Source organism: Phascolarctos cinereus, unplaced genomic scaffold (genome assembly GCF_003287225.1).
Source record: "Phascolarctos cinereus isolate Bilbo 61053 unplaced genomic scaffold, phaCin_HiC Scaffold_726;HRSCAF=1367, whole genome shotgun sequence".
NCBI lineage: Eukaryota > Metazoa > Chordata > Mammalia > Diprotodontia > Phascolarctidae > Phascolarctos > Phascolarctos cinereus.
In genome coordinates this window covers 355,069,110-355,096,996 of record NW_027556098.1, presented here as the reverse complement: position 1 = coordinate 355,096,996, position 27,887 = coordinate 355,069,110, and the positions used below count along the sequence as shown (strand labels likewise).

Sequence of the window (27,887 nt, the reverse complement as noted above, 5' to 3'; positions counted from 1 at the left end):
GGGCCATGCCCATTTGACATATAGACAAATCTGTAGCATTCCAGGTTTAAGTGACTTGTCTAAGGTGGCATCAAATTAAAGCATAGCTCGTCTGATTGCTCTTGGTCTGTTTGTACCACTCACTTCAGTTGTGATCAAAAACTACTAAATATTAGGAAATGTGTCTTGCCTCCAAGGGAGTTCAAAGCAGAACTGGGAAGGGGTTGAGACCGACTTCCTGACTTCAGGTGCTCTTCTAGAACTCCTCACATACACTTCTTTCTTATTAATTCTTGTCTTTTCTGTTCATTACAGATTCTGAAATCTGCCATTGAGTCTCTGATTAAGTTATTTACATTCTAGGGGTTTTGGTGCCAATGAACTGAGTGCTGTGGTCAATCTGACATTTCTGCCCTTTATGAATGAAAATTATGTCACTGAAATCTTATCCATTTAAAGATGTACATCTTGCAAAGGGATGGATTTGCTCTGAGTTATCCTTACTTTCTCTCTGTTTCCCCTGATGGACCCCAGGCTTCCTAAAGTGCTTTTTTCTTCCTTAAGTTAAATAAGTTCCCTTCAACTTGCTTTTTTTCAGCCAAGATACAGCAGCTATTGTACCTTACTGAATCTTGGCCTTTATACCCCCCCCTTTTTTTTTTTTCACATCACAAGCAAGTCTATAGGTTTTTAAATCTGGAGGTTGCCTTAATTCCATTTTCTCTTCTACATCTTCCCACCTATACAGGCCTTATCCACACCTCCAAAATTTCCCTTCTATACTCAACTCCCTATTGACTCTTCCCCCCATTGCCGTTATCACAACACAGGGAATAGTACATGTGATATAGTCAGATTAATTATTCCAAGATAATCAAAGACCAGGCTATAAAATGACTTTTTCTGTGGCTTCCCTGAAGCAGTCCCTATGTGTGTTTGGCTCCATTCCTGCACTTTGTCTATCAAATTCTAGCTTATGTTATATTGGCACGTGCTATCCTTCTTATAAAATGTTATCTCCTTGAGGGCAGAGACTATATAGTTTCTTATGTTTGAATTCCTAGGCCCTTGCATAGTATCATACACATAGTATTTCCTTACTATTTGTTGAATTGAATTGGTCTTGGAGGAGTTAATTCCCAGAATCAGAAGCATAAATTAACCATAGATGCCATCTCATCTAACTTGCACCTGACCAAAAGCCTTTGTAACATCCTCCTCCTGCACTTCCCCCTACCCCAGCACAATATCTGCTTGAATTCTTTCAGTGAGGGAGATTACTGCCTAAACCAGGCCATTACAGTTTTGAATAGATCTAATAAGGAAGTTCTTCCTTTCATTAAGTCCAAATTTGTGTCTTTGCAGTTTCCCCCTATTGCTTATAGTCTTGCCTTCTTAGGCTAAGCAAATCAGATTGAATCTCTGTGTCCCTCTTCTTTGTAACCTCCTCTTAAATTTAAACTTAAAGCTCTCCTGACAGATATAATGCCCCCCATAAACATTTTCTTCTCAAGGCTAACATCCCTTCTTTCTTCTTGGACCTGACTTAACTTGTCTGTGACATTCCTAAAATCTGCTCCTAGAACTGAACACAGTACTCCAGATTTCTGTTTAAGCTAGAATGTAGCAAAACTTATTGCTTCCTCTGTTCTAGAGATATTATGTCACTCAATACTGTTTAGGATAGCATTAGCTTTTGTTAGCTGCCTTGTCATGCTTTGACTCATGTTGAGCATTCATTCCACTAAAAACCCTAAGTTCTTTTCTAGGAATTACAGCTAATCTCATCTCCTTTCACCTTTATTTGTAAAATTGATTTTTTGAACCAAGATGTAGGACTTGACATTTATTCCTATTTAATTTCATCTTATTTGATTTGGCCTTTTTTCTAGCTTGTTGAGCAAGATCTTTATGTATTCTGTTGCAGAATAGTTATTCCTTCCAGTGTTCTGTCATTTGAAAATATGTCAGGTGTACCATTTATGCTTTCATCTGAATCATATATTAAAAATATTGAATATCATATATTCAAGGACACATCTGTGAGACATTCTACCAGCCTCCCTCAAAATTGACATTATCCTATCAATGACTACTTTGTGGATCCAAATATACAACCATTTTCAAGTCCACCAAGCAGTACTGTCCTTTGGCCTATAATCTACCAACTTTTCCACAATATTTTTATGAAAGGCTTTGTCAAATGCTTTACTAAAATCTAACTATACCCTTCCCCTGAACTTTAGCAGTCTAGTTAGTTTAAAAAAAAGAAACGAAATGAGACCAATCTGGTGTGATCTGTACTTGATGCTGAGTGAATGATCCATGCTTCCCTTTTTTTAAGTGCTCACAAGTTGTCACAAATTGGGACAAAGTGTCACAATTTTAATAATGTGTTCTAGAATTTTTCCCAAAATCCACATCAATGTCAAGAATCTTTTGTTTGCAGATTCCACCTGCTTCCCTTTAAGCAGAGACAAAACCAAAAACTCACCCCTGCTTTTCTGTAGTTCTGCCATACTTTGTACATTCTCTTAGATGTTTAAAAGTTCTTTTGGTACTCTGGGATGCAGTTTAGAGCTTTGTGATCTTTTGAAGCCAGGCAGATGCTGCTGTCTCCTTTTTTTGTTTTTTCTTTCCCTGCTCATCATTTTTGATCTGTCCTTTCCAGTCCAAAGATCATTTTCCTTGACAAAGAAAACAGAAGCAAAGTAAGCCTTCTCATTGTTGTTCATCACAATCAGTCCATCCTTGACAAGCAGTCCTATCCTTTATTTGATCCTTTTTTGGTGCATACCATATATAACGAATAGAACAAAACTTTTTGTTGTTGATTATTGCCTCATTTTATTATTTATCTTTCTTGGTATTATTCTTATAGACTCTACTACTCTTTTATATTCATCTGTAGCCAACTTGGTGTTGCTACTCTTCTTTTTAAACATCTGTTCTTTCTCTATTTAAAGTAGAGTCTTTAGGCAGCTCCTTTTTGATTATTAGAATCATTTCGGCTTGTGTCTGAGAATTCCATTCTGTAGAGTTTCTCATCCCTCTTAGACTGAATTGCCCTGTAATATTTACACTTGTCTCTTCAGAATTTCATTTTTGAGATTTTCACTTTCTTCTTAGACTGTTTTCCCCTGCAAAATATCAGTACACTGGATCCTAGCCTTTCTCTGAACCCTTTGAAATCTGTTCTCCTAAAATTTGCACCATGAGGCTTTGCCTGATTTGTTCCATTAGACTCTGTCTGGCTTTTCTTCTTCTGTATCACAGACTTTATGATGGAGGCGTCATTGTCCACAGGTTCTATAGGAGCAATGTTTTAAGTAAACAATTAGCCAAACAGTGTTTTGGTGGGGTTTTGTGACTTTCTGGTGGAGTTCAATTTATTATGATGGATTTCTAAAGTGATATTGGTTAGCACAAATTCACACTAGGGTATGCCTATATTCGTATAAAATGAAGACCATAAAATAAACTTTATAAGTAGAATCTTCTGAAAAATACTTAATTTGGTAATAATTTTCTCTGAAGTCTTTGAAAGCCCCTGTTATCCAAGGTATTGCTATTATAGAGATACTTTAATCACTCACTTATACATGTTGCTTTGTGAAGCCTAAGATCTCTTGTTAGGGTCCGAGGCTGTTTGGGCTAAAGAAAAGGCTTTGTGTAATGTGCAGTTTGAGTTTGTTTCAGTTAAGTTAAACGATTCTCTATTGGGCCCATCTCAGATCATAATTATCTCATATCCTAAAGAAAATAATCATTTTTTCTTGACACTGCCAACCCTTTAAACTATTTTCCTCTTTCCTTGCTTTGGAGGCAGCATGATAGTACAGAAAAGAACAGCAGCCCTGGGTGCCCTTCCTGGCTGATGCTTACTTAGTCAATATGTGATTCTGGGCAAGTCATTTACTCTCCTGGGTTGTAGTTTCCTCATCTGTAAAATGAGGTGATTGGATTAGATGATCTCTGAGATGTTTTCTAGTTTTCTATATGTGATTCATTTATTCTTTTCCTTTCAAAATTCTAGAAAGTCATCTACACTCACTGCTTCTAACTTCGTTACCTTCCACTCATTGTTTAACCCTATGAAATCTGTTGTTAGTTCCCATCACTCTACTAAAACTGCTTTCTGGTCACTGCTATCCTTATTATTATATTCAGTGGCCCTTTTGCTGTCCTCATCATTCTTGACCCTTTTTGTGGCATTTTCAGTAGTCTCCAACCACTATTTTCCTATGTCTTCATCTTCCTTCTGTCCTTCTTGCCCCTTACGAAGAAAGAGTTGAGTAGCCTCTAAGGTATTGTGCTGGTTATTCTCTTCTTTCTGTACCCTCTTGCCTTTAGTGATTCTATTCACTTTGATGGCTTCAATTATCACTTCAATGCAAGTGACTCCCAAAAAATATCTGCTGTAATATCCCTAGAAACATCATCCTGCGCTTACCAACATCCCTACCTGGATGTTCCCATTGTCTCCTTAAAACTCAACATATCCCAAACTGAAGTCTTCATCTTCCCCCTCATACTTGCTGAGTAATCTCGACAATATAGTGCCATTATACTAGCACTACATTCTGCAGTTTACCAGTAACTATCAAATAAAATAGAAATTCCTGATTCCAGTATTCAAGAGCTATCATAGACTATCTCAGCTCAGCTTTCCAGTCTTACCTCATACTATTCCTCCCCACTATATCCCTCTATGTGTATTTTATAGATCAAATTCTTGTTGACTAGATGGGATTATCTTTTCATATTTGTTTGTTGAAATCTTTCTTTTATATCTCTTATATCAAGGCCTAACTTAGATGTTTCCTCCTGTATGTTGCCTTTACTTCCTCATAGGTGAAAGGGATCTCTGCCTCCTCAGTTTTCTCAAAGCATTTTTCCTGGACCACTGCTTTGTATTTCCACAGTGCCTAGCACATAAGAAACACCTACCAAATACTAGTTGATTACTGATTGACTATCTCACTCTTTTGTTATGATTATTTGTATATATTGGGACCTATTAATTTATGCATTAATTGAGAGAAGTATATGTCATATCTTCAGTGCCTTAATAAATGTTGTTGAATTAAATAATTAATATTTAATTAATTGAATTATGCAGTCCCTTATGAATAGTACCCTTTCCCCCACTGTCCTTCTGTAGGCATCCATTGCTCTCAGAAAATAATCTAATGTTGCTTGGCTTGTCAGCCCTCTCCTTCTCTGTCCTTGGAAAATTAGAATTTTCAGTCTTATCTTTCACTAGATAATGGAAAGATTTTTCTCAGGTTTCAGAAATCAGCAGTAGGGATGTGTATCTGTGGTGGTGGTGGGAGCACATGTGTGCTTGTATATGCCTCTGTTTGTGTATAGCTTGGTAGCAAGGAGGGCTTCCAACCCTTGATGTTATTACCCAAGCTGCACTTAATCTGTTGTTATGGCAGTCTGGCCCTTACTGGGAAAGTTGCTATGGCTCTTTCCCATTGTGCAGTGCCCTTCTAAGAACAAAACAAAAATATTATACATGGTTATGGACACATAGCTTGAGTGGACTTGACTGTTTATATCCCTTTCAAAAAGCTAGTGCAGATACAGACCGAGCATTCAGCTTTTATTTGTATAAATTCTCTCCAAGTCATCAGACTGACCTGGGAAATGTAACGTAAAGTCTAGCACCGCTCCTTCTTGGGTTCTGCCCCATCCATTCCATATTCTACTTTGAGTTCAACCACAGTCATGAACATTGAGTTTTATGGAAGGCAGAGGCACATGGATTGTCCCTTGGCAGGTAAGCACTAAGGTGCAGCCTCTGAGAAGGAGTTAATTTTGATGAAATTTTGTTCAGGTAAAAACTGTGGGGAGATCACATCTTTCAATCTTTCTCTTTCCTGACAGTTTAACAGGCAACACTGTCCCAGACCTGATTGTTAGCACCAACCATCAAATGTGGCTTCTCTTCCAGACAGACAGCAGTAGCAGCTCACTGGGATTCAAAGCTTCCTATGAAGGTAATATATTTAGGGGTTTCCTTTCCCCTGTGGATGAAGTGATTGATGGGGGTGGGGGGGGCCAGATCTAAAAGAGAAGTAAATTCCAAAGTAATGTCAAAGCATTGGACTTGAGTCTAGAGATCTGGGTATTCATCCTATCCTTATGAGTTAACAAAGTACTCTGAGCATTAGTTTCCAAATCTTGTTAATAAACCCAGTCATCTTTTTTCTTCGCCATCCTTTTTGAAACCTCTATGGCATTTGACACTATTGACCATCCTCTTCTTTTGGCGAACTCTTTTTTTGGCTTCTTCAATAAAACACTCTCATGTTTCTTCTCCTTCCTTTCTGGCTTCTCTAAATGAGTGTTCCCTAAGTTTTCATCTATGATCCTCTTCTTTTCTCTCTTTATACTCTCTCATTTGGTGATCCTATGACTACAGTTGTCACCTCTATAAAGATTAATAATCAGTCAATCAAAATACTTATTAAGCACCTACTATGGGGCAAGGATTGTCTTTTGTCTCTTTTTGTAGTAGCACACAGTGCCTGGAACATAGCAGGCACTTAATAAATGCTTATTGATTGATATTATGTACCAGACACTGTGCTAGTGGTAGGGATATGAAACAAAGGATGAAACAATTCCTTATCTCAAAGAGTTTATGTTCTATTGGGGAAAACAACATATACATTTGTGTATGTATATGTATATATATGCATACATATGCAGAATTAGTACAAAATAATTACAAGGTATTTGTATTACAATTACAGTTTATATTATTTGTATTATAATACCAACAATATAAGTTGTTAGGAAAGGGGGAAATTAGCAATTGATGGAATCAGGAAAGGCTTTGTTTCAAGTTTGGTGCTTGAGCTGCATCAGAAGAAAGAAAGGGATTCCTTGAGGTATGGGTAAAGAAGGAGTGAATTCTATGCACAGGGGATGGTCAATGTAAAGACTGTTAATCAAAAAGTATTTATTAAGTACCTACTTTGTGTAAGCCACTGTGCTAGGCACTATGCTGTTGTCTCCTCCTCCCACCTCACTCTACCTGCCCCATCCCTGTGGGAGGAAGGAAACAATAAATAGATCTCTAAGTATAAAAGGTGAACAAATATAAATATATACAAAATAGTTAAATATGTCATAGTTTGGTGGAGAGACCACTAACATTAGGCATTAGGAAAAGCCTCATGCAAAAGATGGTGCGAGGACATGGGACATGGAGTATTAGTATATGAAGAACGGAGAGAAGGTCAGTTTAGGTAAGTTATAGAGTGTAGGAAGGGGAATAATATATAGTGAGAGTGGAAAGATGGGTTGGAGCCAGATTGTGAAGGGATTTTAAAAGGCAAACAAGATTTTATGTTTGATCCTAGAGGCAATAGGGAGCCACTGTAGCTTATTTATTAAGGTACTGATATGGTCATATTGGCTTAAGAAAAAATCCTTTTGGTAGCTGTTTGAAGGATGGATTGGAGAGGAAAGAGTCTTGAGGAAGTGAGATCAATTAGGAGGCTATTGCAGTAACTTAGGGTGTGAGGTAATACAAGCCTGAACTAAGAGAGTGGTTGAAATAATGAATAAAGAGAAGGACTCAAATGTGAGAAGTGTTATGGTGGTAAAAACAGCAAATTCAAATTGTTTGGATACATGAGATAAAGGAGACTAAGGAATTGAGAAAGACTACTAAAGATGAGTCACAATATCTTTGTCTCTACTCTATCCCTTTCCTTAGAAGTCTAGTCCCATATTTCCAGCCGTTTGCTAATAGTTGCACCTGGATATCCACCAAATCCTCAAGTTCCACGAGTCCAAAATGTTATTTGTCATCTTTCCCACAAATCTTGACCTTCTCCATAACTTCTCTATATATTGTTGTTCCACGGTCCTCTCAATCACACAGGTTCATATGCTCAGAATCATTTCACTTTCCATCATTCTCCAATTCAATTAGTTTTTAGTACCTGAGCAATTTCGTTCCCAATGACTCCTTTCTACTTCATCTGGTAGTGTGTTAGTTTAGGTCCTCATCACTTTTCAGCTAGACTTCTATAATGTCCTGCTAAGGTTTGCTGCCTTCACTATGTATTTCTGTAGTCATTCCTTTACATAGCTGACTGAATGATCTTCCTAAAACTTCTGAAACTTCTCTATTCAAAACTTTTCAGGTACTTCCCACTGTCCAACAAATAGAATGTAAGCTTCTAATTTTGGCTTTTAAAGCTTTCTACCACATGGTTCCATCCTGTCTTTGCAGCCTTATATCATATTGCTTCCCCTTACATATTTTATGTTGCAAACAAATGGCTTTCTATCCTTTGTTTTCTTCCTGCCCTCTCCTACCTCTGTGCCTTTGTTCATTCTTAGTTGTGTGTTTAGAATTTATCCTCTTCTCTATCTTCACTTGTTTAATTCCCTTTGTTCCTTCAGGGCCCAATTCAGGAATCACTTTGAGGGAGAATTTCTATAGATTTCAAAATGACCCACTCAGGTGATGAGTGATATTATCTTTGGTCTCTATTATGTGACAAGGAGTAGGGAAGATCATCCAAAAGTCATGTGACCTGATAGAAGATGGTAGAGCGTATCATATGCTTCTGTTTAAGACAAAGATAAAAAAGAAAACAGGAGTCAGGCAAATGGGTAGAATAAGAGAAAGAGACATAGAGAGGAAGAGAGAAAGAAAATGAGTTTTGCACATATATGCACATATATATATATATATAATATACATATATATATATATACACATATATATATGTATATTATATATATATACATATATATATATACATATATATATACACATATATATATATGTATATATATATATACATATATATACATATATATATATGTATATATATATGTATATATATATATATATATGTATATATGTATATTATATACACACAAACTGCTGAGGGAGTCTGAGTCCTAGGGTCTCTAGTTTGTTTTTACTTTTTTCTTTGGAGAAGAAAAGGTTCACAAGATGACTGTGGTGACACTTTGGTCCTCTGTAAGTGTTAAATACTTGCAGACAGTTGATCTTGGACTACCTTTTTTGGGCTCCACTTTTTCTATTTTTTATTCCAGGGCTTGTCAGCATCTTCCATTAGGTATATCGCCACTTCCATTTCTAATTTCTGTCACCTAGCTTTTCCTGCAGAAAGAAAAGTAGGTTTCTACCTGTTCCCTTCCCGTTTGTCTCTAAAGTAAGGTATAAACAGACAGTTGTTTTTAGTTTTTCCAAGGGTTTTTTTCCCAGGAGAATATAAGCTCCTTGAGGTAAGTACTATTTTTTGTTTGTTTTTATCTTTATGCTTCTGGTACCTAATGGTGCCTAACACATAATAGGTACTAAACTACAGAAAAACAAACAGGAATTTAAAATCATAAATATGAGAGGAAACTTGCAAAATTATAAGAAAATTTTAAAGTAAGCAGTGGTCAAACACTAGTCATTTATTATGAATCTGCTATGTGCTAGACATTTGGAATACAAAGACAGAAATAAAACAGTACCTGAGCTCATGAAGCTTACATTTTATCAGGGAAAACAACATGTACACATATAAGTATATACGAAACAAATATGAAGCAATTTTGGGAAAGGCATTAGTCTAGGAGATTAGACAAGGCCTCAGCTTGAGCTGAGCATTGAAGGAAGCTAGGAATTTTAAGAGATGGAGGTAAGTAGGAAGAACATTCTAGTCATGAAGAATAGCCAGTGCAAAGAAACAGAGATGAGAGGTGGAATAATTTGTGTGTAAGGGACAGTAGTGGCTATTTAGCTGGATTATGTGAAGGGCTGACAGTAGTAGTTTCCTTGAAATAGAAATAGGATTAGGTCAAGTCTCTGAGTCTTCCTTTTTCCCTGGTGGGTTTTTTTTTTTAAGTGAGTGAGGGATTGGTCCTTGGCCTGTCCCAATCCTGTCTGCATTAGAGCATGAGCTAATCTTCCATCCTCAGAGCCTGAAGAAAATTTGAGTTGCCAAAGTAGTTAGGGTTTTCGTGCCTTATCTACCATGCTTTCTAACATTTGGGAGCAGACTTAGGTTTCTTCAATAAGAAGGACATTTCTCCGCCAATATTCTCTCAAATATTCTTTCCCTGGGCTTCAGAAGTCCATACAGCAGTGATCTTCTAGCATCCTCTTTAAACCACCTAGAGTTTTCAGGACCTCTTACTCCTTGATGGTCTGATCTATTTTTCTCTTTCTCCTCTTTTGTTTTTCTGAATTATATTTACTATCCACTGGAAATTTGGAAACTTCTCTCATTATCTTAAGCAAGTATGTAGACATAGTATAATAGTCATTGACCTCTATATAACATCTATTTGCTAGTCTCTAGAACCATATAGTCTCATCCTTCTGTGTATCCTTTAAGGCTTCCCATTAAAAACGTATTTATAGTCTGAGGGAAACTGCCAGATCTTGATTTATTTGCAAAACAGAGATGCTTTGACATACATTGAACTCAGTGACTGATCATACTTTCCCAGAATGGGCAGTGGAAATAATCTTGTACTTGGAATTAGTAGACCTGTGTTTTCAGTGTTTCCTTTTATAATAACTGTGTAATCATGGGCAGATCACTTCATCTGTAAAAAAGAAATAATAATACTTTTCATTAACTATCTCACAAAGTTGTTGGAAGGTACTTTGTAAATCTCAAAGTCCTATAAAAGTTATAGTTATTGTAATTGTAATTTTTATGAGTTATTATTCAATTTTATCTTGTTAAGTACTCTCACATAATTCTGTCTCTGTATCTTTAAAATGTCAGCAATACTTGACACAGTGACAATTATAGATAGTATATTTTCAGATTTTTTTTCCTGACACTGACCTAGGAGATTTGCAGATTCAAAAGCAAGACATGAAGGAGGGTGGGCCTCTGCTCCCCACACTAAAGGACTCTCTACAGAAAGATGTTTGTGGGGGAGGTTCCATTTGACTCAACTGTGTCAGAACATGTAAAGAACAGGGCAGATTTAGGCAAGGCCAGGGTGCAGAAAAACTTTAAAGAAAGAAAAAAATACCTATTTCTTTTTTTAAATACCTATTTCTTAAACCTCATTTTTGTCAGTGACTCTAGCAAAAGCATATTTGTTAGGCTTGTCGGACCCACAGTTGACGTGAAGCTGGGAGGGATAACTATAATATTGGATGACAGAATTGGGATCCAAAGTGATGTTTGCCTGATGGAAATAAGGTTCCAGATTAATAAGATGAATTAATTTCACTTCAACTCTATAAATAGTGTTGTGATGAATATAAATGCAGAGTTCTGTATTCACATTATATTAAAAAAGACCTAGGCATTTGATTTAACTAACTCATTGATTCAGCTCATGCTGAACCAGTAATACACAATGACTCTTACAGAAGCAAATGTGCTTAGGTTAATAGAAGCATAATGTTCAAAACATAGGAGAATAACAGAATGCTGAAGGTACTGAAAACCATGTAATATGAAGATTTATTGAAGGAATGGCAAATGTTTAGTATGGAGAAAAGAATACTAAAGCGAGAGGATGTGGTTACTCTCTTTAAGTAGATGGACATTTGTCATTAATATTAATCGACCTTCAACATTTATTTTACAAGTTAAGTTAATATTTATCAAATACCTGTTATATAAAGTATCCTGTACTAGTGCTGGGAAAAGATGAAAAGATAAATAAGAGCCCTCAAGGAAGTATAAAGCTATGGAACAACAACTGCAACAGCTAGTGTTTATGTTGCACTCTGTGGTTTACAAAGCACTGTAATCTCATTTTATCCCTATAGACTTTGAAGGAAGACAAGGATTCTGAAAGTCAGATAGGAAGGAGTACATTCTAAGCCTTGAGAAATGGTTTGTACAGATGCATAGTGAAAGGAGATAGAATGTCACAAAACAAGTTGTAGTTTAGTTTGGATGGAACGTAAGGACTGGAAATGTAAGTTGAAGTCAGGTTATATCATCGACATTTTATCTAGTGTCAATAGAAGCCACGTAACATTTTGAATAGGGGAGTGATGTGTTCAGAACTGTGGTTTAGGAACATTGTTTTTGAAACAGTGGAGAATGTATTGAAAAGGAAGAGATTGGAAACGGAGACCAGTTTAGGAGCCCTTACATTAGTCTAGGTGAGAGGCGATGAACATCTGATCTAGGGGTTTGGCCATATAAGTGGAGAAAATGTGACTGATTCAAGAGATTTTTTTTGGAAGTAGAATTAACAAAATTTGGCAACTGATTTGATATAGGGACTATGAAGGATAGGGAAAAGTCAGTGATCTTCTGACTTATAAAACTACATGAAGGTAAAAAGTAGTATTCTCAATAGAGATAATTTTGGAAGTCTGATGGCTTTAGGGGGAGCTATGGTGAATTCTGATGTGAATACCCAGAGTTTGGAATGGTAAAGAAACATCCTGATAGAGATGTCCAACAAGTAGTTAGCAACATAGAATAAGAGTTCAGAAGAGAAATTAGGACTAGATATATAGATTTAAGAGTTATTTACATAGAGATGATACTTGAATCCATGGCAGCTAAAGCCCAAGGGAGAGAGAAGAGAAGAAGACGCAGGCCAAGCCTTGATGGTAATTTATACTTAGGAAGTAGGAGATAGATAGTGATTCAGAAAAGGAACTAAAAGATTATTTGATGCAGGGAGGTAGAGAACTCTGAGAAAGTCTTCAGAAGTCAAGGGAAGAGTGAGTTTCTGGTAAGAATGAAAAGTCAGCAGTATCATAACCTTTTGTCAGGTTAGAGATGAGGACGGACTTAGGAGATGTCATTGGATTTAGTAGTGAAGAGACTGTTTGGTAACCTTGAAGACAATAACTTTAGGAAAGTGATGGGGTTGAAAGACATAGTTGTGGGGCAGCTAGGTGGTACAGTGGATAAAGCACCAGCCCTGGAGTCAGGAGGATCTGAGTTCAAATCTGGCCTCAGATACTTGGCACTTAACTAGCTGTATGAACCCTGGGCAAGTCACTTAACCACATTGCCTAGCAAAAACCAAAACAAAACAAAAGACATATTATAAAGGATTGAAAAGCAAGTGAATATTGAGGATGTGGAGGCAAGATAGATTACTCTTTTGGAACTTGTCAATGAAATAGAGAAAAGACAGAGTATGATAACTTTGGAGGATGATGGATTAGATTAATTTTTTAAAGGGTGGGAGAGATTTAGGTATGTGTAAGCAGTAGACTGAGTTTTTTTTAAAGATAGGAAAGATTTGAACATTTGTAGGCAGCAGAGAATAAGACAGTAGAAAAGGAGAGATGGTGAAACTTGTATATAGACATATTATCAGATAGAAGGAACTGGGATCAAGGACACAAATAGAAATGTTGGCTTTGACAAGAAGTTTCTAAGCCAATTCTTCCTCAGAGACTGGAGGACAGATTTAGAAGGATTTTGGGGTGTGGAATATAGGGGATGAAGGATTGTTTTCATAAGTAAAGGTGGTGGCAAGGTCATGTGTTGAGAGAGATTAGTGGCAAGCCCTTGAGGAAGAAGGAGGTTTGGAATAGCAGAGAGCAGTCAGTGAAGTCAATCGAGGAAGAACAAAAGAATTGCTTTGTGATATAGTGAGGACCCACTGGAGATAAAATAACATGACTTTATACTGACAGCTAGATGGCACAGTTGATAGGATATGAGATTTGAAGTTAGGAAGAACTGGGTTTGAATTCTGTGTCAGTTACTAGCCAGTTACTATCTGTGGGACCCTGGGCAAGTCACCCTCTCTGTCATCTCAATTTCCTGATACGTGAATTAGGGATGATAATAGCAATCTCAAAGGATTCTCCTGACCATCAAATGAGTTAATGTATATAAATAGCTTTGCAAACCTTAAATGCTATGCAAATGCTAACTATGATGATGAGGAGGAGGCAGAAGAGGAAGATAATGATGATGGCCCTCATTAGCATGACTGTCAGACTTTTCCAGCAGAGTTCAGCAGTATAAGAGCAGGAGTGGTAGGGTAACTCAGGGTGTGACTGGCACCAGGAGGACCAGGTGGATGGTGTAAAGTTGAGTCATTCAACCCTAGTGTCAGAATTATGACAATTGAAAAGTGAGAACAGAACGGGGATGATGGATTGGGAAAGGAAGAGATGATTGGGTGCCTGGATGTTAGAAAAGGTTTAGAAGTGACGGGCAGCAGAAGAGGTGGAAGGAAAGGAAGTTAGGAAACTAAAATTGGAATTTCCAAATTCAAGATTATAGAGAAGGCACAGTTTTGGGTGATGAGGGCTGAAGAATAATTGACCACTTATTTAGGTGGCAGAAGCAGAATGAAGATGGAAGTTCATGGGAGTTGAGGTTGATGAACTGAGAATGCAGAACATTTGAGGACATATTAGTCCTTGAGTATCAGGTTATCTCTAGGAACGAAGAAAGACTATGAGTTAGGTATGGAGTTTCTTTAAACAGAATTACAGTAAAACAGAACTAAACAAGTTTATATAGAGGGATGGAATAAACCTAATAGGAAGAAAGGTCACAGAATGATAGCAGTAGAGGGAGGATCTAGAGGTGAAAATGGCTGTTTTCATTAGGAAAGAAAATCACAGAATCAGAATTTTAGAATTGTGAAGAACCTCAGCAGCTACCTAGTCCAGTTCATATCTGTGAAAGATTTTCCTCTACACCACATAGCACAATTGGTCATCCAGCTTATGCAAATTAATGTATGTTTAATGTTAAGCATTAAAATGTTAAGCATAATATTATGCTACATAATATCTAAGTTCTCCAAGTATAGTAAAAATAGATCAAGAAGTCATCTATTTTACAAAGCCATTAGGATTAAATAAAGAATTATACAAAATGAAATCTGTGTTGAATTTACATGTAACTCCGTGCTTGTAAATTTCTGGGGCCTTCAGAGATCATTGTCTGTCTTTTCTAAGCAACAGCCTGTTTTCATACCTATTTACAGTCTTTAAATTATATTCATATGCTGAGTCAAATAACAGATTACATTTTCCTGTAACATCATTTCTTTAATAACTGAATTTCAAAATTTCCAAGTTCAGTTTGGAATCTCACATTGAAGTTACTTAACTTTTTTTTTTAACAAATAAATAAGACTAAATGGGTTTTCTTCAAATGTTTGTTAGTTATTCATGTAGAAGAAGTAGGAGATTGAGTTTGTCTAATTTTAGAAAGCTCTATTAATTAGGCAGTTCTTTATGTTGACCTGAAATTGCCATTTTGTAACTCCCACTTATTGGTAGTGTTTATGCCTTCTTGGTGATGTGAGAATTATCTGTCTGTTTACTTGCAAATGACTCTACTGTTTCCCAGTTTTGTTCTTCCAGTTCTCATTTTGAAAGAATTCTTTCTTGCAGATCTTCAGGACTGGGAAAAAAAGATCTGAGATTCTTAATTTCTAGCTCTAGCTCTGACCAAAAAGTACCCATGTCATTATGTGACCCTCTATTTACCTCAGTGTCCTCATCTGTAAAATAAGTATATAACTTATGTGATTGTTGTAAGGATAAAATGAGATATTTGTAAAGTGCTTTGAAAATCTTGAAGTGCTTTATAAATGCTAGTTATTGTTATTACTACTACTACTACTACTACTACTACATTTTACTGAGTCTCTCTGGTATTCAGCTTTTCCATCTTTCAAATGGAAACGAAGCCTGACTCACTCTTGTTAGAGATCTGAGTCTCATTATTATGAAAACATTTTCTGTGGTCTGAACATCCAGGATTTTTTTTAACTGAGGGCCTCAGTGGGAGCCATTTCTTTAATAATTCGGTGACATAGAGGATACTGTTCAAAAGTCTTGATTTGAGGCTCTTCTGAAAAGAACTTTCAAGTTCATCTGGTCTATCCTTTCATTTTACAAATGAGAAAATGGACCAAGAGGTCTAAGATCACTGAGATGAGTAGTAACAGAGCTGGTACTAGAACTCTGTGGGAGAGTAAAATTGTAAGTCATTCATCAACTCCAACCAGGTATGGAATGTTTGAGACCAATGTAAATACATGTGTCAGAACTATCTGGATAGCCCAGAGGAAGGGAAAAGGAAGTGATGCTCAATGTGGAAACTCCTATAGGTATGCACCAAATTTCATAGCAAATCCTTTCCAATATTCTTTTTATGAGTTTGTTGATTGGGACATTCTTAGAGCTTCATGTTTACTAGACTTTAGATTTTTCTTGAAAGGATTTCACATCATACTATCAGTGTCCTATATATCTAGGACCCCACTCCTTCCCATGCTAGACTTAAATCATCAGTGAGTCTTAAACAAGAATGCTATTTAAAAACAATAACTCATTTTTATAAAGCAGTTAATTTGTAAAGCATTCTCTTCACAAGAACCCTATGAACTCAGATCTACATATCTTACTATCCTCATTTTACAGAGGAGGAAAATAAAGCTCAGAGAGGGTGAGTGATTTGTCCAACTTCACAGGGCTGAAACTCAACTCTAGGTCTGTTGACTCCAAGTCCAAGTGCTTTTGGTACTGCACCTTGTCACATATATTCAGGATATAAAAACTGAAATTCTGAATCTTCACCTGATTAATAAAGTTTGTTGGTACTTAGCTTCTCAATATAAACTAATTTTTAGGGGCCCAGCTTGCTTCAGGGCTTGGATATAGTTGCCACATGGTATCTGCCATATTGGAGTCAGTACCATATGCTTCTATAACATGTCCCAAGTCCTGGTATGACATCCTTTTCTCATAAATCTCTGTAATGACTCTTGGCTCTGTCTACCTAGGTCATTGGTAGAATTATGCTAAGTGCCAGGCCCTCAGCCACTTGTTATAGGTGAATAATCCCTGGTTCTGTTCTCTAGCATTGTACTCTTTTGATCAATGATGACATCACTAAATACATTCTTTTGAGCAGAAGACCCACTACAGCACATGTAAAACACAGTTTGCCACTAATGATGTTCATAGCCAGTTTTTTCCAAAGTTTGAGTTAAAAAAAAGGAACACACAAAATTTAAAAACCGTGTTTCTTTACTATGGGAGAACTTAGGTCATGCAAGGGGAAACAAAGAGTCCCATCAGTCTATCAGTCAGCTAGCTTAGTCATGGTGTTTGACCACCTGTGTGAAGGGATCCTTTGGAGCTCTTTTCAAATGTTTGTCTTCATCTCCCCAGAGGTATTATAGCACATTCACTTATTTACCCTACATGATTAGTCAATAGATACTTTCCTGGCCCGCTGAGAAGTCAAGTACTATTCCCCTTTTTGTGGAAGAGGGTCATCAGTGATTTAGATGAATCTATAAATGACATGTTTGTGAACTACATATCACATAAGTTTGAGAGGGTAAACGAACACATTAGATAATAGCGTTGAGATTTTTAAAAATCTTAGCATGCTAGGAAGAAAAGCAGATATCTACAAATATTTCAAGGACTTTTATGGGGAAGAGGGATAATACTTGTTTTAATTGACCCCAGAGGACAAAACTAAAATGACCGTTGAAGAGAGACAGATTTTGGCTTGATGTACAGAAAATTTGCTAAATAATTAGAGATATCAAAATTGAAATAAATTTCCATTCTAGGTAGTGATTTTTACGTAAAAGATATTTTCCTGTGGAATCTAGGAAAGTTCTTTGCCAGAAGGTTGAACACTAGGTGATAGATTATTTGAGTACATAGAATAGATAAAAATACAAAATAGCCCTCAGCCCTCTGTGAAAGTGACATTATGGCCAAAATAACCCCCAAAACCCAAAGGTGGAAGGGTGCTAGTCGTGAAAGTCTTTTAAGCCGTCTACAAGTATCAATTTAATTGTTGGCCTAGCTATGATTTAATCTTGTACTCAAAGGCAAGAAGAAATATTTTTCCTCAGAACACTTGAAGCCTGAAGGCTGCTGAGGAGCAAAAGCAAAAAAGTACCACCTTTAATTATTTTTCTCACAATATTTTAATTGTTAAAGGGTTTGTGACAATCCATTGTTCAGACAAGAGAAATGTTATATAAAGCAACCTTGTCTTAATGTGTTCAATATAATATGCCACTATATTTTCATCATTGATAACGACGTAACAACCGTATTTGGAATCTAGCATGTTAGTACTTAATATGCTATGTGAGGAGGGGAAATGGTACTTGAAAAGATAAACTTGGGAGAGTAGTTGGGCCTGTTCTTGTATGCAATATCAGCGTTATCCAGAGGTCCATTTCTGAGATATCTCTAAGTGGGACAGCTTCCAAAAGAATGGAAAATATCATGAATGATATTATCTCCTCAACAAAGTAAACAGGACTTCATCACAAGGTACTAACCCATTTACCACTTCTCGTTGCTATAAAATTTTCATGAGAATGAACTGTGAACATGTTGAGGATATTGATAAGGGGGTAAAAAGCCAGGAGAAGGGATCGAGCCAGATATAGCAGACCACATCTTCAGGGGCACAAATAACCAAGAGGAATAAAACTAAAAGTCCCCATGGTCAAGAAGCACACAGAATGTGAAGGAGCAAAAAAGAGGTTATCTGCCATCAGTTTAAGGAAGTGTCGACATGATGAGTTCATGGATACACTGAAGTATTTTTTAAGTATGTGAAAAGATTCCTGGACACATCAATGAAACATATGTATTCATTATCAGTGAATAGTTAGTTTCACTTCTTTAACAGCCTCCCTAGCTGACAAAATATTTGGAGCCATGGAAATATTTGGTAATTACATCCAGTTAAAAGATGGGGATTTTATTTCTCATGCTTTCTATTGTAGTTCTGTATCCTTCAAAACAATTCATATTGTTATGGCATTGGTTTGTTTAGAATAATATAATTCACAGTTGAACATTATCACTGATCCAAATGCAGGAGGGGTAAATGTGGACTTATTGACTTTCTCATCCTTACCTCTATGAGCAAGGGAAACATGTGCTATCAGATAGCCAGGCCAAATGGAGGGGGGAACATTTGAGGACCAGGTATTGGGACAGCTGCTCCCATCTACTCTCCTGCAACCATTGTAACAGCAGAATTGAAGGTTGATATTATGGTAGCAACAAGTAACAAAATTCTAGGGCTAATTTTATAAGTTTTGCCATTCTATGCAGCTTCACTCTGGTTTTTGGAACTCCTTAACACATAATACTTTTGGCTATGATCCTATTTACCAAAGTCTTCGGCCTGCCCTGTCCAGAACTTTTACTTTATTGCTGGCCAAAACCAACAATAATTTATGTTCCTCATATACTGACCTGTGTTTGGTCTACCTTCACATAAACATAAGCAGAGGATATTTGCAGAAGGTATAAAATATTCACTTTCTACAACTAATGATTCATTTTGCATAGTAGAATTCATTTGTATGTCGATGAGATGAGTCATCTCACAGGTACAGACTTAATTAGGAAAGACCTTGATTAACTGGAGTTTGACCAGAATGTTGAGAACATGCGTGTGAGTATTGGTCAAAGGAGCTAGGAATGGCCAGCTTGAAAAACAGAAGACTGGAGGTGGAAGAAATAATATTATCTTCAGATATTTAAAGTATTATCTTGTGAAAGATAGATTATATTTATTCTGCATGAAACCAAAATGGATGACTAGAAATAATGGGGGAAGTTTAACTGAAGTAGAGCTTAATTTAAGAAAAAGGTAATTTAAAAATTGGAGATGTATAGAATTGTAATGGCCTTCTTTGAGAAGTAGTGGATTCCCCCTCACTGAAAATACTCAAGTTGGGGGAAGATGGATGATAATTGGGAATAATACAATTATAACCTGGACTAGATTATCTCTGAGCTTCCCTCAGAAAATCACAGAATCTAAGAATTATAATTTTCAGCTCTGAGAGTCTGTGATGTTTTAATTTGTTTAAAGGTACCCCAGATGTGTACTTAAGAGCTGCTTGTGGCCTTGAGCCACTGGTTGCCAGTTCCTGAATTTAGAAGAGCCAATCTTGAGAAAAGAAATCCTCTTTCTAGGCAGGAGAACCACGAGGCAAAATGTTTTAACATTAGTATCCTAGTCTGCCCTATTAGCATTGAAAAATATGGTGATGGCCATATATTTCAGTAAATTTTGTTGGTCAGGACTTCCATGTTCTAATCAATCAGTTAATTAACAAGCTTGGAGATACAAAATCAAAAGTGAAACAGTTAAGGATTTATATTTACTCAAGCAGATATTCCATAAGGAGCTATATACTTGTAGAGTCAGCTTTTATAAGACAATGGTAGGAGAGGTTCTTTTCTTATATGTATGGTTTGAGGAGTAGGTACCATATGTAGATATCAACTTCAGCCATTCTAAAGTCTGAAAACTGTTGATGAGACTTGGTTAGAAACCTAGACCATGGATTTCTGGCAAATGTTTTGGGCAACATCTTTATGAAACCATTCTTGACTATTGTAGGCCTTATGGCTGGCACCCTTCTCTGAACATTTGCATTCTGTACTATAAAATTTATCATCTAATTACATACTGTCTTATTTTGTTTCTGATTGCTTCATGTGAATAAATTCTGTCTCTTCACATAGATTGTAAGTGCCTCAAAGGATGAAGACTATCTTCTCATCCTGATGCCTCTGCAGTATGGCTGAGCATGGGGTTGGGCTGCCAAGCATTTGCTAGTTGATGCTGATTGCTGACTGAGGCATTTGTGAGTGAAAAACCACTTCTTGGGTGATAAACTCCAGAGATTCAATCAGGAACACATGATCAACTACTACTGTTGGGAAACATTGATACTTTATTAACTTTATGCTGAGAAGTTACCTAGCCTGCTCACTCCAAAGCTTGCTCCTCAGAACTACTTCTATGGTCATATGACCAAGCTCTTCTGGCCAGCAAGTACTTAGTTTCCAGTCCAGGCTACTGATTACTCAGTCAGTACATCTGAGACTTGTAATTTTGTTGGTGTGGATATTCCTTCCACCAATGAAAGTTGCAGCTCCTCTAAAACTAAGTAGATTTGGCTCAGTACAGATTAAAAATGAGAGGTGACCACATTAAACTTCTAGAGGCTCCACTCTGTCCTAGCAGATGAAATTGGAAAATTGCAGGATGTCTGCTTTAGGTCCATAATGCTTCCATACTTGATCATGGCTCTATGTATATATGTATAGTGGTGACCACTAAGCAGGTATGTAGCATGGCATTCAGTGTATACCCTCTCTGAGGGAGACCTGAGGAACCCAATCACATTTTGCCTTTGCTTTTTCTTTTTCTGTCTTCCAGAGATTGAGCAGGGCAGCTGTGGAGATCCTGGTGTGCCGGCCTATGGCCGAAGGGAAGGCTCAAGGTTTCGACATGGAGACACTCTGAAGTTTGAATGCCAGCCTGCCTTTGAGTTGGTGGGACAGAAGGCAATTACTTGCCAAAAGAATAATCAGTGGTCTGCTAAGAAGCCAGGCTGTGTTTGTAAGTGATCAGTGAGATTGGGGTATTTAATGTGTGGGTAAGAGGTGGAAAAGTTCTAGAATAGCCCACTTCTTGTGTCTGACCCTTCAGACATAAGACTTTCTCTAGGCATTACTAACAAGCTTGTTTCTCCATTCTTTATCCTCTTAGTTCTCTCAAAGCTCTGGTCCTGTGTTATTTTTGGCAGTTGTTTCTTTATTTATCTTGGAGCATTGGTGGTGGTGGTGGTGGTGGTAGGGGGATGAAGCATCAATTCTGAGTTATTAGTGACTGAACTGATAGGGAGAGTTAAGAAAAAGAAAATAGGCTACATTCTTTATTTCTACCAATGAGGACCACATTGACTTGCCACTGGAGGTTTCAGACTTTTGCTCCCTGTGTCTAGAATACTTGGTACCTTCTTGGAAACCCTTCTCTGGGTGCCATCTACCAACAAGGTGACCTAAACAAGTTGTGTTGAGCCAGCATTAATCTAACACAAAAGCCTTTGGGCCTATGGCCAGCATAGTGTATCATTTCTAAAAGTGAAATTGAGAGAGACAAAACTTGCTTATGTTGTAGAGAAAGAAGTGTTGATTTGAAAACATGCCTTTCCCTCTTCCACTTATTTTCTCATGCCTGCTATGATGGCTACATATTGGGAAGCCATGATGAAAAAAGATGTAGCTTTCCATTTCTTGAGGGAATCCAAGGAGAGGGAGACTGTGTGATGTTTATACAAATTATTATGTACTTCAGATATCATCCCAGGCTTTGTGGACATCCATAATTCTGTTTATTAAAATTTCATCTAGGGGGCTGCTGTGACTGGCACATACAAAAGGAGGGGACTGCATGGCTAGCTGTTTGTTGGGAAAATGGAGTCTTTGTTGTTTCTGTGATTTTATTTCCCTTTAACTCACACCCTCCATGATTTTTTATGTTGATAGCATAAAACAACCTCAAACTACCTTGGCTTCTCTAGTCTTACCATCCTTCTGCTTCATTGGTAAGAGCTATAAATGGGTCTGGCCGTGAGCTGACTGTAATTTGCTAAATGGGGGTTGGGCATAGGTGATGCTCTTGGTTTATTGTGTAATGATCATGGATTTAACTTTGGGTGGCTTGAAACTTTCATTCTCATTCTAGTAGGTGGCACAGATATCAAAATATGAGGACTGGCAAAATCCTATTATACACTAAAAGCCTTGGAAACTTTCTTACCCTGAAATTTCATTCTTCCTCTTGAGGTGAAAGTTGTCTGTGGATAAAATGTCCTTTATTGTGCGCATGAGAACTGGCCCAGGGTGCTGTAATTGTGCTAGATTTCCGTATTAGGGTTATGTTTTATTAAGTTTGGGGAATTGGCATAGCATCTTTCTTGTGGGCATATTTGTATTACTATATTCTTTCCACAGAGGGCCATGGCTATCTGTTAGGGTAGGAGTCAGGTGAGACAGAGGAAAAAAACAGAGGTTTGGCAGCTCAGCTTCAGATTCAAATAGAAAGCAGCCTTCCTGGAGTTCACAGTCTAAGGGGTGAGATATCATGTCAGCAACTATGTACAGACAAGCTATGTACAGGATAAATAGTAAGTAATCAACAGAGAGAAGGCACTAGAATTAAAAGGGATTAGGAAAGGTTTCCAGGTAGGATTTTAGCTGGGACTTGAAGGAAGTCAGGGAAGCCAGGAGCAGGAGATGAGGAGGAAAAATATTTCAGGCATAGGGGACAGCCAGGGAAAATGCCTGGCATCAGAAGATACAGAATCTTGTTTGAGGAATAACAAGGAGGCCGGTGTCATTGGATTGCAGAGCACATTGGGGAGTGTAAGGTGGAGGGCATACATTTGTTTTTATCATTTTTATTTTTTTATTAATTTATTTTTAGTTTTCAACAATCACTTCCATATGCTTTTGAGTTTTAAATTTTTCTCCCCTTCCCTCCTTGCCTCCCTCCCCAAGATGGCATGCAATCTGATATAGGCTCTACATATACATTCCTATTAAACATATTTTTGTATCAGTAATGTTGTAAGGAAGAATTAGAACCAATAGGAGGAACCACAAGAAAGAGGAAACAGAACAAAACAGAAGAAAAAAAAGAGTAACTAGTATGTTTCTATCTGTATTCAAACTCCATAATTCTTTCTCTGGATGTAGATAGCATTTTCCATCATGAGACTTTCAGAGATCTTTGCATTGCTGAGAAGGGCCAGGTCTATTAAAGTTAGTCATCACACAATGTGGCTGTTACTATGTACAACATTCTCCTGGTTCTGCTCATTTCATTCAGCATCAGTTCACACAAGTCTTTCCAGGTTTTTCTGAAGTCTGCCTGTTCATCATTTCTTATAGCACAATAGTATTCCATTACATTCATATACCACAACTTGCTCAGCCATTCCTCAATTGATGGGCATCCCCTCAATTTCCAATTCTTTGGAGAGCATAGGTTTTGAAGGGCCTTGAACACCAAACAATGGGCCTTATATTTGATCCTAGAGGTGATGGAGAGTCACTAGAGTTTATTGTGTAGAGGGCAGTGACATGTTTAGACAAGGGAAAATCACTTTGAGAAGTGAATGGAAGATGGACTAGAGTGAGAAGAGACCTGTGGCAATCAGACCAACTAGCAAGCTGTTTTGAAAGTCCAGGCATGGGGAGATGGACCTGCATCAGGGTGGTGGCAGTATTAGAGGAGAGAATGAGGTGGATTCAGAGATGTTGCAAAGGCGACATCGACAGGCCTTGGCAACAGATGGCATGTGGAGGTGGGAGATGGTGAGGAGTTGAGGATGATACCTGGGCTTGTGAGCTGGTGAGGCTAGGGGGACAGCTTTGCCCTTGACGGTGTTTGGGAAGTTTAAAAAGGGAGAGGACTTGAGAGGGAGGAGAAGATAATGAATTCACTTTTGGACACATTGCGTACAAAATATCTATAGGACCTCCTTTTTGAGATGTCTAATAGACTGTTGGAGATATGAGACTGGAGGTCAACAAAGATGCTAGGGCTGGATAAGCAAATTTGAGAATCATCAGTATAAAGATAATAATTTTAGTTTCAGGTGAATGCTGAGGTTCCTTGTTTAATATGTTTAATAGTTGACATTTTTGGACAGCTTCCTGGGCTGGCTTCTTCCCACCTACAGCCTGATCTTCTAGGTTGTTCCCTTCCCTCTTGCAAGAAACCCTTCCTGCCTGTCTACCACAGAGAGATACCATTCCTTTTTTCTCTCTTCACTTGTCTTCTGGCCTGGACTGCCTGCAGGGAAAAGAGAGCAACATTCCTTTAAATCCCCTTAGTTTCCTCTATTGAGTTACCTGATATCCTGGGAGGACTTCTCTTTGAGGACAAACTCTTAATGATGTTAATTAGCACCTGAGGCAGCTAGGTGGCTCAGTAGATAGAGCTCTGGACCTGAAGTCAAGAAGAACCTGTGTTTAAATACAGCCTCAGACACTTAATAACTGTGTCACTGGTCAAGTCATTTAACCTCTATTTGCCTTTGTCTCCTCAACTGTAAAATGGATATGTGAGTGTCAAATGACATAATGTTTGTAAAGTACTTAACACTGTCTGGCACATAACAAGCGCTTTTAAAAAATTGTTATTCCCTCCGTCCTCACCACCTGGATTCATTTTTGAATGATTACCAAACACACATTCTTTTATGCATACCACTGATTCTGAATCCTCAACTGTCATTGTTCAAACTCATTCTTCTTCCCCCATTACTGCTTTCTTATTCTGCTTCACTCAAATATTCCACTCTGAATGCACCCAGCCCTTCCAAGGAGCTCTCTGGAATGTTTGTTCTGTAGGTAACAAACTTGCTTTCATCTTAAGTCTTTTCTTTTCCTGCTTCTCTTATCTTCTGACTCTCACTGAAACTGGGGTCCCTGCTGATGATACAGCCTCCCTGGCCACCCTCTTCAGCACTTTTACTCATTCCCCTCATTGGTTGACATGCATGTAGCTATGATGCTGTTTCCCCCTTGTAAAAGATATATTATTTTTAAAAAGGTAAGTGCTAATATAACATTAATGTCCTTCAGTTTAGTTCCACTTTGCACAAGATACTGTGCTAAACCCTAGGAATGCAAAAAACAAAAATGAAACAATTTCTACTCTCCAGGAGTCTACATTGTACTGGACAGACACTATAATTCCAGAATATGTACAGAGTGATTGGCAGTGGGTGTTGAGAAGAATTAACAGCTGAGGAGGATCAGAAAGTCAGCTGCTAGCACCCTTCTTCCTTAACTTTGTTGTTGTTGTTCATTAGTTATGTCTGACTCTTCATGACCCCTTGAACCATGGTATAGCCAAGGGGGTTTTCTTGGCAAAGATATTGAAGTGGTTTGCCATTTCCTTCTCCAGTGGATTAAGGCAAACAGAAGTTAAGTGATTTGCCCAGGGTCACAGCTAGTAAATCTGTCTGTCTGTCTGAGGCCAGATTTGAACTTCCTGACTCCAGTCCCAGTGCTCTATCCACTGAGCCACTTAACCGCTTCTCCCCTAACTAGCTTCTTTAACTACTGGTATTTTTTTTGGTAATTATTTTGTCTATATTTTCTATAGAATTTTCTAATAATTTTCTACATATTTCTTCTGTATATTCTTATATATGTACCTGTTGTTTCTCCTGATATAAGAATGTCAACTCATTGAGAGTAGAGATGGTTTCTTGTTCTTACCTCTCTTCCTTCCTTCCTTCCTTCCTTCCTTCCTTCCTTCCTTCCTTCCTTCCTTCCTTCCTTCCTTCCTCCCTCCCTTCCTCCTTCCTCCCTCCTCCCTCCTTCCTTCCTTCCTTCCTTCCTTCCTTCCTTCCTTCCTTCCTTCCTTCCTTCCTTCCTTCCTTCCTTCCTTCCTTCCTTCCTTCCTTCCTTCCTTCCTTCCTTTGAAGTTAAGATGAGAAGGGAAAGTGTTTTAGGAATGTGGGGCAACCTGTGCAGAGGTACAGAGGCAGGAGATAGGTCGTTTTGTCTGGAATATAGAATCTGTGAGGAGAAGTAATGTGAAATCACTTTGGAAAAAACAAATTGATGTCAGATTGTGAATTGCTTTATGTACCAAACAAAGGAATTTATATTATCTTAGAGTAAGTGGGAAGCCTCTGAAACTTCTTGAGCTGAGGTGTGACATGGTTAGACTTGTACTTTAGGAATATCAATTTGGCAGCTCTTTAGATGATGGATTGGAATGGGAAGGGCCTAGAAGTATGTCTAATTAGGGGGCTTTGGTAATAATGCAGCCAAAGGATGATGAGGACCTCAACTAGAGTGTTGGCCATATTTATAGAAAGAAGAGAAAGTACAACCAATAAGTTTAGCAACAGAACATATGTGGTGTGGGGGGAGTGATGAAGAATGAAAATTGGAACATGACTCTGAATTTGTAAACTCTACCTGAAAAGATGGCTCTGCCTAAGACATAAATAGGAAATTTTGGAAGGGGTGGGATTATCAGGAAAGATAAGTTCTGTTTAGAATATGTTGAGTTTGTGGTGCTTATGAGCTGTTCAGGTGATAATTAACAGCAGGTAGCTGTTGACACATGATTGGAACTTCAGGGAATAATGAGGACTACATAGTAGATTTGGGAGTCATCTGTATTATGATGATTCCCAAATAGTTGAACCCATGTGAGCTGATGTAAACACCAAGAAGAAATAAAGAACAGACTGTGAAGGGGGTAGGGATGAGTGGGTTGAGAATTGATGTTGATCCAGCAAACGAGACAGAAATTGGCCACACAGCTAGGAGAGGGGAGTCTTTGTCTTCTCTGTAATTTTATTTCCTTTCCATTCATGCCCTTTGTGACCTTTTATGTTTAATTGCTGTGAAGACTCAGAGAAGAGAGAATATCTAAAAGGCAGTGTAAAATGGTGCAGAGAAGTCAAGAAACAAGTATTTATTAAGCATCTACTATGTGCCAGGCACTGCAGAGTGCTTTACTAATATTATCTCATTTGGGAGATTATCTACCTGGGAGGTAGCTGCTGTTATCATCCCCATTTTACAGTTGAGGAAACTTGGGCAGACAGAGGTTAAGTGACTTTCCTAAGATCAAACAGCTAGTAAGTGTTTGAAGCTTCATTTGCGTTCAGGTCTTCCTGACTTGAGGACCACTTCTCCATCTACTGCATTACCTAACTGACTGATGAAGGATGGAGATTAAGAAAAGGCTGTAAGTTTTAGCAATTAATAAATTGTTGGTAATCTTGAAGAAAATAGTTTCAATATAATAGTGTGGGAAGCCAGATTACAAGCTTTAAGAAATTAGAGTCCTTGAGTGAGGAGAGATATAGAGGGATTTGATTTGAGGAGATGGTAGGTTCAGCAAAGGTTTTTTTGTTTTGTTTCAAGGATGAGGTAAATTTGGACATGTTTGAAGGTAGTAGGGAAGTAACAAGTAGATAAAGAAGTATTTCTGGTTACAGCATAGGGATAAAAATAGATCCCAGAGGGGACTTCTCACTTACAAATTTTTTCTATTCATGTCTGGATATTCTTTTCTTTCTCCCCC

At 37.7% G+C, this 27,887-nt stretch overlaps 1 protein-coding gene across 1 annotated transcript in view; it reads left to right on the top strand.

Moving 5' to 3' along the window:
• CSMD2 (CUB and Sushi multiple domains 2) overlaps positions 1-27,887 on the top strand; it is a 974,125-nt gene that overhangs the window by 599,109 nt on the left and 347,129 nt on the right. The window contains 2 exon segments of the mRNA XM_078157010.1: positions 5,875-5,987; positions 21,195-21,377. Coding sequence (XP_078013136.1) covers positions 5,875-5,987; positions 21,195-21,377 — 296 coding nt within the window.